General features: G+C 35.9%; 2 protein-coding genes across 2 annotated transcripts in view; one reads left to right on the top strand and one right to left on the bottom strand.

Moving 5' to 3' along the window:
• Positions 1-14,363, top strand: part of LOC105211162 (uncharacterized) — a 271,702-nt gene that overhangs the window by 159,989 nt on the left and 97,350 nt on the right. The window contains exon 6 of the mRNA XM_029039568.2: positions 4,956-5,124. Within this exon, the coding sequence (XP_028895401.2) occupies positions 4,956-5,124 (169 nt within the window). The remainder of the gene's footprint in view (positions 1-4,955; positions 5,125-14,363) is intronic.
• LOC128921345 (uncharacterized) lies at positions 7,146-10,443 on the bottom strand. The gene is made up of 2 exons (XM_054228648.1): positions 9,971-10,443; positions 7,146-8,165 (listed from the first exon to the last, which is right to left on the bottom strand). Exon 2 carries the CDS (start codon positions 8,157-8,159, stop codon positions 7,506-7,508), a length of 654 nt encoding a protein of 217 aa, XP_054084623.1. The 5' UTR covers positions 8,160-8,165; positions 9,971-10,443; the 3' UTR covers positions 7,146-7,505.

Raw genomic sequence — 14,363 nt, forward strand, 5'->3', positions numbered from 1 at the left:
AGATGCCTAGATTTAAAGGAAATCAAAAATTATAAAAGTAAAAAACATGTTAACATTTAACTTTTTTTCTTTGAAAGCTGAAGCGAAAGCTTCAAAATTATTATGAAAGCTTATAAAAGCTCTAACTTACACCACCTCTTTACAATTAAATATAATGAGCGAGCACACGAGCGATAGTAATTAGGCCTAATCTCTCATCGAATTCTTGATACAGACAGATAGAATTTGCTCTAGAAAATTTTGAGAGAATATTATATGAAGCTAGAAGTACAAAATTGCCATCTTCAGAAGTTATATAATCGAGTCCGATATACAAAAATATAATTAAGCAGTCTATGGATTAGGTGATATTGTTTGAGAAGCTTTCGGAAAGTGAGAAAAATTCTGTAACTCCTTTCCTTACCTCGTATCAGGAAAGCTCATTAAGGTCAGAGGTGGCAAATAATCAATACATTTCGTGTGAAGAGGTAACCCCCTCTACAGCTCAAAGATGGAGTGAGAAAGAGAGCATGCCAAAAGACAACTAATTCATTTTGTTAGACTCAATTAACCGCCAGTCATTAAAGCATCTATCAAATATGAAAATAACAATTATGAATTAAACACATTAAGCCCAAATGAAGCAAAACGTAATGCGTTTGCTTATCACAACAGTTGTTACACTTCCCACGTATTTCGACAATGCGCGACGGCACTACGAATCGACACATTTGCGGCATGAAGCTTGAAGAGCACAAAAACGCTGCTCAGCTTAATCGCTGTACAAATTTAATGCTTATAAAACTTTGCCGACGAGATTATTAGTTTCGCAGCAGCAGCAGTAGCAGTAAAGTTCCTTTAAGAATCTCAAGCACACGGACAGACATATAACATTATTCATCCAGCAAACGAGTGGGCGTCGTCAATATGGTGGCCCTGAGTGGCTGTGTGGGTGAGCTGGTGGGGCACCAACAATAAACTTTGCTATCGTTACGGAAAGGATGTGATAGGAAATGCCAACAACAACAACATGAACAGCATATTTAACAAACAAGCGTGAACAAGAACAACAAGCATCAGTGCCATTCGCAGAACTGTAGGAAACTCTAGGCTCAGCGCTGGCAAATTAGGAAGCAAAAACAAAGCAAAAAGTTGACACATAATTTAGCTGCAATAAAATCAACAGAAGAAACAAATTAAAACCACAACAAGTTATTGACTTTTGGGCGGTGGTGGGAGTGAGGGCGTCATGCGGTGGGCAGTGCGTTAGGCTAAGCAAACAAAACGCCCGCTAGATAACTATCTGGCATATAAATCGTTATAAACTTATAGATACTTGTAGTATGCTTACATAAACAGTTATATTCGTTGTAGTAGGGTGGTTCTTTAGTGATGAAGTGATTCTTAAAAGACACAATTTTTGTGAATTTCGCACAAGAGGTGATAGTTATACCAGAAACTAGTTGTTGTTGTCTATAAATATCCAATCAACTATAATGGGAACCACTCAATGCCACTTCAGTTTGACTCTCGAATGTCAGATTAGGCTTGACAGTTCCGTTTCAGTCCACTATCATGGAAATAACTGGTAAACAGGGTTCAAATTTCATAGGACTTATCCAGATTCCCATAGTGATCCTTCTGTCTTTGATTCAAAGCACCTTTTTCCTTATTCCAGAATGTTCATATTGACAGCTTGTGTGGTATTGATTTGATTGATTTGCTAACTTTTTTCTCTCAGTCTGTCGCTATTCTAACTCATACATATACAAGTACACATCAATTTCTCAATGCCAATCTCAGACAAATAATTTTGAATATTCTTTTTCCGATACGAAGACAGACATGAAAATCTATGAAGACATTCTTTGCTATCGGATATCCATCTCAAAATCATATCTAATAAGCATTATTCCTACATTATGAACCACCCTACTCAAATATATATATATATATATGTATAAAAATATACTAAAACTTCCGCATACACTCGAAAGTATTTGTTGTTGTGAGTGTTGAGTGTTGAGTGTACAACCAACTAGTCAGCGCCACTAGTGATGGCTAAAGCCACTTACTCAACCACATATACACTCTACGACATACTACCACTTGAGCCGCAAAAATGCTGCCTAATCTTATTTTCTAATCGCAATCAGCAGCACAAGCCACAACCGCCCGCAACAGAAACCAGAAACAATGGGCGTGCAGTAAATACGTCAAGAAGGAGAGTGAAAAAAATCCTAAAGTAAATATGAATAACGAAGATACAAAACAAACACGAAACTTATAGCGAAGAAAACTAAAACAAGTGGAAATGCCATCAAGACAAGCGGAAGCCCACCATACCAGCACCCACCACAACTGCCAGCACACCAAGCGCTTGTCAAGGCAGTAGGCACATACTTAAAACTAATGACGGAAGTGCGTGTGTGTGTGCCCGCTGTGGAAGGCGCGGTTGTTGGGTAATTGTTACCAAATCGAAATCAAAATCATTATAACAATCGAAGGACAACAATAACTGCTTGAGTGAACTAGTCTCTTATGACAGCAAAGAAAATGAAAGAAAACACAGCGACGCTTAATGGAAGGCCCACTTGAAACGCAGGCAATTATGGCATCCAAACCCAGTGTGCCGTCGAGTGCTATGACGTGCGTCAGCTCTGTGAATCGATTCGTTGGCATAAAGCTCATATTTGTATAATATAGTTCAAATGCCAAATGTTAAAAGTTGTCAAGCCAATTGGCTCATTATGTATGGACAACACAGCAGTTAGTTGTTGAAGTATAAACTTATGCAATACATGCATAGATTTAGATAGGTGTGGGAGATGGTTGAGCTCTAAGTTTTTTTGTATAGTAAAGTTGTTGTTTTACGCTAATTTGGTTACGCTTTGATTTTTATTGTTTTGTCGCATAGTTTGTATAGTGACAGCCTTCTTCCTGGTTCCATTCAACCTCAATCCTAAATCTCTGTAATTTTCGTTTAAAGACTAGAAAACATTTTGTAGAAAGCTTTGTTATTTGATAACAAGCACTTAAGAGTTTTTAAAAAGGGAAAATGGTAAAGTGGGGACTTGAGCTGGAAAGATTAACAGTAACTATGACATATAAAAACTCGTCCCGAGAGTAAGAGTGACGGTAAGGGTTTTTCAATTCTTAAATTTGATCTTTCATAAGATCTGATTATTGTTGTGCTTTCCGTGTGAATTTGATTCAAATAAGTCCAGAATTACATCAACAGAAAGCAAAAGTAGTGCTCAAAACAGGATTGTATCTCTATAAACTCATCGGAATAGTTTTATTTTTCAAGGTTTTCACTTACTTAGAAACATCCTTATCGCTAATAGAAAGACCAGTTCTAAAACTAAGATGCCAGGAAGCATTACTTTGGGAAATGTATTATAAATTGTTCTTTCACGGAACCATTGAGACTATTTTCTGTTTCGGAATCTGAAGCATTTGAAAAATATAAAAGAATTAGATCCGAAAAGAGAACTGGTATTAAAACAAAGATAGATCTTGAACATACTATATATTGAGATTTCCATGACAGTCCGTTCTACGTTATTAGCGCGGATTCGAATTTAGTTAAAACCAAGAATCTAGGAGTCAAAACTAGTTTACGAAAGTTAATTTTTCTATAGCAACAAAGAACAGTCTTTATATATAATCTAGCCCCACATATCAAATGACAACTCTACCATCTATACCATAGACAATTATTTTTCTTTAAAGATCCATTGAATTATCAAACAACCCTCTTAAAACTCACTTTACACTCTATTATTATATTTTTTTTCATGTTCTTATATTTTCCATAATGTTTGTGAAAATGCGTTTTGAGTGGCAAATTGCGCGAGATAAGATGTTGATTGATGTGAATATTGTTGACACCATCAATAGTCAAGGTTATGTGTCAGGCAATTAGTTGTTATTACGTTATTGATATTTTGGAGATGAAGCAGGATGATTTCGGTTGACATTTTAAGTTTGGTACACAATGTTGACACGTTTTACTGTTTGTATATAATTGAAAATATGGAAATGTTGGTACTCAAATTTTATTAACTTAGCTTTTGAAGAATTTAGTTATATTACTTAATAAGTAAAGGTACTAAAAATTGATTTTTTAAGGAATTGTTGACAGATTAATTTAAACAATAATCAGTCATGTTCTCTCAATTTAAATTTTCTTTTAAGTTTATTAATAATGAAAAATCTGGGAAAATATAAAAAATATTTTCTTAAAAAAAATATTTTCTTTAAAAAATTATTTTTCCTTAAAAAAAATATTTTCTTTTAAAAAATATTTTCTTTAAAAAATTATTTTTCTTTAAAAAAATATTTTCCTTAAAAAAATATAAAATATTTCCTTAAAAAAATATTTTTTTTCTTAAAATATTATTTTTTTATAAAATATTTTTTTATCTTAAAAAATTTTTTTTTCTTAAAAATTAAATTTTTTCCCTAAAAAGAAATTTTCTTAAAAAAAATATTCACTTAAAATAATATTTTCCTTAAAATTTTTTTTTTTTCTTAAGAAAAAAAAATTTTTTATTTTCCCAGATTTTTCATTTTTAATAAAACTATAAGAAAATTTGATTTAATTTTTTTTAAGGAAAATATTTTTTATTAAAAAACTAAAAATATTATAGTTTTTTTTTCATAATTAAAAATATTTATTTTAAACTAATTACTGACATTTTTTCCACAATTATTTTTGTTTGTAATATCTAATATTTTACCATAATTACTCTGATTGCTCACCCTTCGTTGTGTCCAATTAATTTCGTAACCTATCTGTAAATACAATCTCCCATATAAAATACAAACGTGCATACATAATTATAATTGCTCATTTACATCAAGACTAATTAACGCTATCATATCGATATTTTTTCCCCTCTCTCTCCCGCACTTTCCAATCAAATGTATACACGTGTGTGTGTGTGTGTATGCGCTGCGACACTTAACAGGTCATCAATTATGATTCGTCACGTGGCGGCGTTTCGGTAATTACCGAAAAGGGCGATGTTACTACGTCATTTCTGCTCATACAAAATGCCGACTTGGCCGATTCGGGGAAATATTCGTGTGCGCCATCGAATGCAGATGTGGCCAGCGTACGCGTACATGTACTAAACGGTAAGTGGAATTCGCTAAATATTTTACAAGCATACATAACTATAAGTATTATATAGTAGCTATATATATATATATCTGAGTGTAATTGTGTCTACCGTAGATGTATGGGTGCAAGTATCTTGAAATGCCCGTCAAAATGTACGTACAACCATGTCCCAGTGTTCATATATAGATATGTACCTAAGTTATGTGTATCGATTACATGAAGTTGAAGTGAAACTTCGACTTCCCAGAGACGAGTAATCAGTTGATGTCACAAGTCACTGGCACTGACGCATAAATATCTAAAAATTTACATATATTTGACATAAGCAGGGGAACAATGTTCAGAAGAGTACTACGAATATGTGACAGTTTGATATTTGAGTCGAACATAAATATGTCAAATATTAGTTTCTTTTAATATTGTCATCGCTTCCAAGATAATTAAATAATTATAATTACTTCTTATCAAAAACTAGAAACACTTTTCTTAATGCCAGAAAATAAGATAGTATATCAAAAGTATGGGCATTTAATTAGAAATCGAACTTTTTATAAAGTATCAAAAGATTTGACACTTTTTTCTCATTTTTTTCTATATACAGTTGGTTTTGGATTCTCTATATAAATTATGGTTCACTTATTTATTGTTCCTTTTTATCATCTAAAATATACACATATTCGTTCCAATTATTTGCTCTCCTTTTTGGAACAGATTTAAATCTTCGGCCGAGGAAGATGGTCACAACAGGAAATAAATCTCCGTCAATCAGTTAGTAGCACTAGGTTTCCAAACCAAAATTAATAGAAAGTAAAAACTTTTTAAATATATATTACAAAAAGCTTATCCATTTTATAAATTTCTTTCAAAGTAATCCAATATTTCTATTTCATAACTGGAGATGAAATATCAAATATCTCCTTCCGCTTTTTTGTTCTTTATTCAATGCTATACAGTGATCGGATTTAGTTCAAATATGCGCCGTTTCGTTCGATAATCTGTTTCCATCTAGACGGCAAATTTATAATAACCTCATTGTAGAAGCCCCCCTACTTATTCACGAAGAACTCGGACAGCCACTTTTCACAAGCCTCTTTTGAGTTCAACTTTACACCACCAAGGGCGTTCGCCATGGACAGGGACAGGTGGTAATCACTAGGGGCTATGTCCGGACTATATGGTGGATGCGATAAAACCTCTCATCCGACGAGTCATCAACGAAGTGTATGGTGGTCTGGCGTTGTCCTGGTGGAACACTACACCCTTCCTGTTGGCCAATTTAGGACGCTTGGTTTGGCCAATGTTTGTGACGACTCACCGGCCTTCGACCACGACCGTTTTCGCTTGATATTGTTGTACGTGATCCATTTTTCGTCGCTAGTCACCATCTGCTTCAAAAATGGGTCGATTTCGTTCCGTTTCAGCAGCATATCGCAGGCGTTGATTCGGTCCAGAAGGTTTTTTGCATCAAATCATGCGGCACCCAGCTTTCTGCAGATGGTTTAAAATGATTTGGTGACTAACTCCCATCTCCTGGGCGATGTCACGAGATGCCACATGCCGGTCCAACTCGATGTTTTCCATGATTTGATCGGTATTCGTCATCAGAGGTTCTCCGCCGGCTGGCTTATCCATGGTATCGTTTTCACCCGCTCTGAATCGTCGAAACCATTCCTCCGCAGTTCGAAGTGATATAGTACCATCCCCCAAGACACCATTAATCTCACGGAACGTTTATCTAGGATTCTAGTATTGAATGCGAATCTACTGCGCATATTACATGTCAAAGAGATGCAATTTATCGTTTTAAATGCCCAAATCTATCATATATTTGAAAACATCATACATCCGAATTTTAGCAATATTTAAACTCTAGCTCCATGTAAAGGTGATGACCTTGATGTTCACTTTTGATTATCGAATCCCTTTTTTTAAAGGAAGAAAGAAACGCACTCGTTTCGGAATAAACGTTATAAATATTTATTGAATTTAATAATATTACACAATAATTCACGAATTATTTATGTATTTATATTGAACAACGTTATGATAAATGTATGTATCGTTAGTGATTTTAGTTTACAAAAATGGTTGTATTAAAAAATGGATGTTAAATGTTGAAACATATAAGCGGGTGCCAAATATCGGAAAACCGGGATGCTGCGAACACGGAGGTGCGATGCGAACGACGTTATCGAAAAGAAAGGTGAAGTGCTATCCTTTCTATTCCTTTTTGTTAAAGTTTGTATGCTGTCATCGTGTTTTGATGTATGTGTGTGTGTGTGTGTTAACGTGTAGTGTTCTCTGGCGTGATGAGGTGGATGTAGTGTGGTGAAATGATATGAGTGTGTTTTTCGTTTTGACTCATTTAGCCATCCCGGCCCCCCTAGGCGAATGTTTAGCCTAGAAGCCGCTGTAACTGCTGTAGCGTGGCTACGACGCTGCTGAGGCCTGTTGACCGGCGGGATTGCGGCCTAGGCTGCTGACGTCGTGCTGATGTGGCACGGTGTTGCCAGTGACGGGATTCTGCAGACGGGGGTCCACGCCGGCGGTATTGTATCAAAGGCGCTCTTTGAGAACGCCTGATGTTATCACTGGTGCGAGGAGCCGCTTGTCGCCCTGCGTCGCGTCTGGTAGTGCGGTGCAGCAGCGTGTGATGCGAACGCACACAGATTTGGCAGCGATTGTTGGACGGGCACTCCTGCGTTGCGTGAGTAGTTCCCAGGCAATTTAGGCAATAGCCGTGTGCCTGTGCAACTTGTTGGCGTTGCATCGGTGGCATGCCTTTAAAAATGCCGCAGTGCGATAGTCGATGCGGGCGTCGACACAATGGGCATCGAATGCGCTGCAAATCCGCTGTTAGTGCGGGTGATGCTGGTGTTGATGCCATGCTATTGCCCGGGGCCGTTGGCGCGGTGGTGCCTGTTGTTGGTTGAGGCACGGCGGTTGGAATGGTGGTCCGGCGTGCTGCGATTGGGGCAGTTCCAGGGCGCGGAGCGGGAACAACCGAACGCATAGTTGGCGTTGATGGTGATGCCATTTCTACGTCCATATTGCTCTGTATAGAAAAATTGTTATATTAGTTATATGTATTGTGGAGTCAACAATAATATGAACATGAGTGCCACGTTATGTGGCATGCATAGATTGTTATTTCTTATCGGACATTTATGTTAGGGTTTTATGGCGTTTTTTGATGTTCGAGGTTTCGAGTTTGTAAGCGGTTTATCTGTTTTAACGATTTATTAATTAACATTCGGTTTTCGAGTATATTTACGTTTCTTTATCTTCGGCGTTTGGCAGAAAGCATAATTTGACGAGCGGTCTGGTTAGCGTTCCGGTTTGGGTGCGGAGATCAACTACTCGAACATGACCGTCGGAGCTGTAGTGAAGCTGCTTTATGCGTCCAAGTCGCCATTCCGAAGGTGGGAGACAATCGTCTTGTATAAGGACACAATCTCCAAGTTTTGGTTCTTTTCCTTGAACTTTCCAGCGGTATCTCTTGTGGAGGTCCTTGATATAGTCTTCCTTCCATCTACGGCTGAAATCATGATGGAGAATTTTAATTCGTTCCCATCTGTTTAATAAGGATAGCGACTCCACGCCTGGCTCAGGTATGGCCAGAATGGGTGCTCCTTTGAGAAAATGCCCTGGGGTTAAGGCTGTGAAGTCGTAGGGATCTTGCGAGAGTGGTGAGATAGGTCTAGAGTTAAGAACGGCTTCGATACGAGCGAGTAGTGTGGTAAACTCCTCATAATTGAACTTATGGTTACCTGCCGTTTTCTTTAAATGGAATTTGAAGCTTTTTACTGCTGATTCCCAAAGTCCGCCCATGTGTGGAGAACATGGTGGTATGAATTGCCAATCGATCCCTTGGGGTGCATATTTTTTGACAATTTCAGGGGCTACTTCTTGGCTGAGTTTACTGAAAGTTTATGATACCCATTTAAATCGCTACGGCGAAGAGGTGGTATCTGAGTCGGTGCTGAAGTACCAGAATTCATCTCACGTTGTTTCTCAAGTTTTCGTAATAATTTTGTGTGTTGTCGTTGGGTACGCTCGTCTTTATGATAGCTATTTGGAGGTGAAGGCGAATGTGATAAAGTTTGAGATCCCGTCTGCTGTTGTTGTGTTGTTGCTTTTTGAAGTTGGGAAGGTTGTTGCGTCTGCAAGTGTCCACTTGCCAAGGTGTGGAAATGTGGCCCACTATTTGGGCTGGGGGCAAATCCCGCTGGAAGCGTGGAATAAAATTGTGAAGATCCACTAGCTTGCATCTTTAATTTCCAGAATTGTTTTTTCTTTCTCTGTGTTTGTTTAACATCTATGTAATTTTTTTGTTTGTTTTTTTTTTTTCACAGCATTAAACATATATGTATTTTTATTATATTTTTGTTGTTTTGTATTTGTATGTAAAAAGTCGCAGAACAATATAACTTTACAGATTTTAATTATTTTTGTAAATTTTTTTTATTTTATTTATTACTATTTTTTTTGTTTTTATAAAATTTAGTTATATTTAAATATGTATGTTTTGAATATTTGCACTGCACATTTCTTTATTTGGTAAATATTTTATTTTATTTATATCTGTACCTTTTTTTAGCACAGTGTATACTATATACATATGTATATACTGTATGTACCTTAAATAATATAGGTCACTGCACTTGCTGTTTCGCGAAACCGGTTTTTGGCACAATTTTGTTGTTTGGTTTTCTTTTTTGTTTGATTTTGTTTGTCACTTGTATAATTTTTATTATTTTATTAAACACTTTTTCACATATATGTATATTAATTTTTTTTATATTTATTTAGCCACAGTGCCTTTCCATCCGGCTCGAAGGACCATGAACAAAAACTCACCTTGATGTTCACTTTTGATTATCGAATCCCTTTTTTTAAAGGAAGAAAGAAACGCACTCGTTTCGGAATAAACGTTATAAATATTTATTGAATTTAATAATATTACACAATAATTCACGAATTATTTATGTATTTATATTGAACAACGTTATGATAAATGTATGTATCGTTAGTGATTTTAGTTTACAAAAATGGTTGTATTAAAAAATGGATGTTAAATGTTGAAACATATAAGCGGGTGCCAAATATCGGAAAACCGGGATGCTGCGAACACGGAGGTGCGATGCGAACGACGTTATCGAAAAGAAAGGTGAAGTGCTATCCTTTCTATTCCTTTTTGTTAAAGTTTGTATGCTGTCATCGTGTTTTGATGTATGTGTGTGTGTGTGTGTTAACGTGTAGTGTTCTCTGGCGTGATGAGGTGGATGTAGTGTGGTGAAATGATATGAGTGTGTTTTTCGTTTTGACTCATTTAGCCAGGTGATAATCAGTATGGCAAAATGTGTTTGACTTACTATTTGCTATATAAAATTCCATTATGAGTTTAATCAGGCAGAAAAAAAGGATTTTATAAATATGTTGACTCTAGCGACATCTATCGTGATTTCCTTGATATTAAAACAATTCGATTCTTCTTTGAATTCGATAATTTTTGAAAGTAGTTTAAGATCAAATTTAAACACTTTTTTTTAGAAAATTACTAAGAAATTACTTTCGAGACTTTAAAGTACACTGACGGGTGTATCTAACAGCGATGCCTGAACCATATTTCACTCATACAAGTCCAGCATTTCCTGCATACCAATAAACCAATTACATTGAATCGTTAACCACTCAAACTAGCAGTTCAAATACATACGTACAGACGTAGCGTCCATCAAAGACGTAAGCCATTAATTACTAGTTTTCAGAATGACCCACGGGATCAATTGATGTGCTTGGTCACTTTGTAAAATTGGAAAATACGCAATAGGAACTTGAGGTATGGGTCACGCCATTCGAACGCTTGACTATCAATTGAGCAACATTTGCTAGTAGCACGTGAAAGCAAGAAAAAATGGAGCCACCCAAAAGGACAGTGCCGCCAAATAGTGTAGGGACCAAGTGCAAATGAACAGAATGTTGAAGCTTTTTGCTGTGACAGCCATCACTAGCTGCTCATTTGAAGCTGGCTCTCATACATACATATATATGTATTTGAGTATATGTGAGTGTATATGTGTTTGGCAGTGCATGCGTGTGTGCGTGCCAACACTTGTAAAATGCAAGCTAAATAAACTGCATACCTCGAATTATGGCCACCACACATTGTTGGATAATTGGAGCAGAGCACAGCAGAAAGTTGGCCACAGCAAGTGCGTCAGTTGCATTATCTACGGATGTGCTACACCAGAAGAACAACAACAGCAGCAGCGAACATGCGGCAACAATGTACACATGCACAGGCGCTTGTATTAGTGTGAGTCTCTCAGTATGTGTGAAAGTGGTGTGTGTGTGTTTGAGTGCACTAACATTAGCGCTTGGCTGTTGCGAATTCGGTAATGCTCGCACAGGTATGCCAGCAGGTCCGAATGCAATGTCGCAGCATGCCTTGTCACACTTACATAAAAATACAAATGCAATAGTGTGTGTGCTGCTGCGTTGTTCACGTGTGTTCTTGGCACATTTCAGACGCACACACTTAACCGACATTTCGTAAATGAGGTGAAGATGACAGCACTTCGCTACCGCACGACCACAATGACAACTGACACCAGCTCGACTATGCTCTATGCGTTGCAACGGTACTTTACGCACTCCATCCATATACATATATATAAATATGCATATGTGTCTGTGTGTGCGTTTAAATGCGCTTGAACGTGTGCTGCATGCACTTGTAACACGCTCATGTAGCATAATATCCGCATAGCCGCAGCAATAAAAACAGCGGCAAGTGCAATGTTGGCAAACAGATACACCTACTTGCGACGCACACACACAAACACGTACATGAACACTTATATGACAAGCGTGTATATTGTTCCAGCTCGATTATGCTGTAGGAGAAGCGCCGCATCAACAATTTTGTGCGTGACTGCATGAGTGGCGTCACATACTTGCTTATGCATAAACACTCGTGCAATTGTATGTGCCTTCCGCTTGCAGTGTAATACATTTTGGTGATTTTGGTGCGGCTGCGTGTAGGTCAGAGCGCCTGTTAGCCTGTGGTTAATGTACATTTGCCGAATTTCGGCTTAGCGGCCTCATAGATAGCTCTTAGCGCACTTAAGTCTGTTGCAGTTAGTTCGAAGACAGAAAGGCATACGATTTGCTGTTGTATTTGAGTTGGTTTAAGCAGGGTATTAAATACTATCGGTGTTGAATTACATCCCGAAGACTCCTTTAAATGTTTTTTCCAATTTTATCACTGAATCATATTCTGGAGAGTTTATGCAAATTGTTAAATATTTCATAGAGAGATTAGGATTGATCCAAGATATCGTCAATATCGATATAATTAGTTTGTAGAAGAGTCCTGATACTATAATAGAAATCGTTGCCTACCATTAGGCGAATTAACGAATCGAAACGGCATACTGGAGGGTTGATGAACTCAATGTTCATAGAAAAAAATATTTAAATTATTTAAAAAATAGTTTATAATTTTCTTTTTTAATTCCGACTAATATTTAATAATATAAATTGTCATTTCATCAGTTGAGTGTCTTAAAATTATATCTTTTGATTGGTTTTATTTCAATGTGTAAATATTTTTGGCATGAATATGAATTATAATTGTTGAATATTTCCTTAATATGTACAGTGGCGGACAAAAAAAAGAGGACAATGTAGAAATTAAATTTTTTTTTATTTTATATAAAAACAATTAATTTTATCGTAAGGACATCAAATAAAAACCTTTTATTATAGCTGAATAATGTACTTAGTATAATTAATATCCACTTTTATAATAGAGTTTGATTTGTTAATGCTACATTGATGTAAAGTAAGTTTCAAAAAGTAAGTGTCCCGTTTTTTTTGTCCGCCACTGTATATCAAAATACGAGTTGTTTTGTGAAATAAATTTAGAATACAGTTTAACTTATTTCTGCCCGATGAGTATTTAAATAACCACGCAACAATGATCACGCGAAGAATCATACCTCGGAAGTTCTTGGAGATATTGATTTTGTTTTTTTTTTTCTAAATCATAGAGGAGATGTGAAACGAGAAACACTCCTTATAAGACAAAATTCTTTTAAGGACAAAATTTCGATTAATAGGTGGTCATTTCTAATGTCAAAATTGAGACATTTTCAAAAATCAGAAAATGTATTTTCAAAGCTTTCCAGCAAACTACAATAGAAGAAATACGAGTAAATCAAATCATAACTACTTCTTATAAAGGATTTTCTTAACAAACAAAAATTTATTCCTAATCTTCTGAGACTCTGGAGATTAATATATAGTACCCATTAGGCAGATGTATGTACTATATGCTGAGTGAAACTGAAAATTCGTTGTTCACTATTCCTCTAGTTCACAATTTCAACTTCACTTTGCATCTACTTCGTAACACAGCTGATTTTGACAAACACTTGACGATCAACTGATCAGCAGGTTGCCATATATATTAAAATTCATACCCCTAATTAGCCCATTGGGAATTTTATAACCTATCGCATATCTCAGTTAAGCTGAAAGTTTCGCAGAGCCATGAAATGAATATGACTTATATAAACTTCCCCATAAATTAAAAAAAAAAATCGTACGGCGGGATCTATAAGCAGACAGTAATGGGTTAATGGTCCTTAAATATAATAAAGTATATACAGTGGAACTTCCATAACTCGAAGTTCTCCATAACTCGAATTCTTGAATTGGCAATAGAAGTCAAATTTCATACAAATTTAATATAAATCAAACATTTCGACAAGGGCATAACACAAAATATAAAATTTTACAATCTTCAGCATAGAACATTATTTTATAAGCCACAAAATATTTTCGAATATATTTCCAAATGTAGATAGAATAAATACTGAAAGAAAGAAATATTGTAGAAGAGTTTATAGCATTAAATGAAACCAGCCAAGTTTGGAAGACCCATATTTGTCCGAAATTCTCCGTGATTTTATAATATCCTATGCCTAATTAATATTAAACTTTTTTACCGAACTTAACTTAGATTTGGAGCTCACAAGAGTTGTCTATAAGCTTAAACATTGTTCCATTCTTAATTCCACGGCCAGAAAACATAACACAGAACTCCTGAGTCTTATTTTTAGTTCTCTTTCTTTAATTACTTACTCACTTGTATATTTTAAGCTTCATGGGCTCATCTAGTTGGTGAACAGTTAAATTAACGAAGTTCAAAAATCAAATTTTGAGTTTCAAGAAAATTAAAGTG

The sequence above is a fragment of the Zeugodacus cucurbitae genome, chromosome 4, assembly GCF_028554725.1.
Source record: "Zeugodacus cucurbitae isolate PBARC_wt_2022May chromosome 4, idZeuCucr1.2, whole genome shotgun sequence".
Taxonomy (NCBI): Eukaryota; Metazoa; Arthropoda; class Insecta; order Diptera; family Tephritidae; genus Zeugodacus; species Zeugodacus cucurbitae.

Excerpts from the sequence above, each read along its gene's own strand:
- LOC128921345 (XM_054228648.1), bottom strand. The coding sequence starts at position 8,159 with ATGGACGTAGAAATGGCATCACCATCAACGCCAACTATGCGTTCGGTT.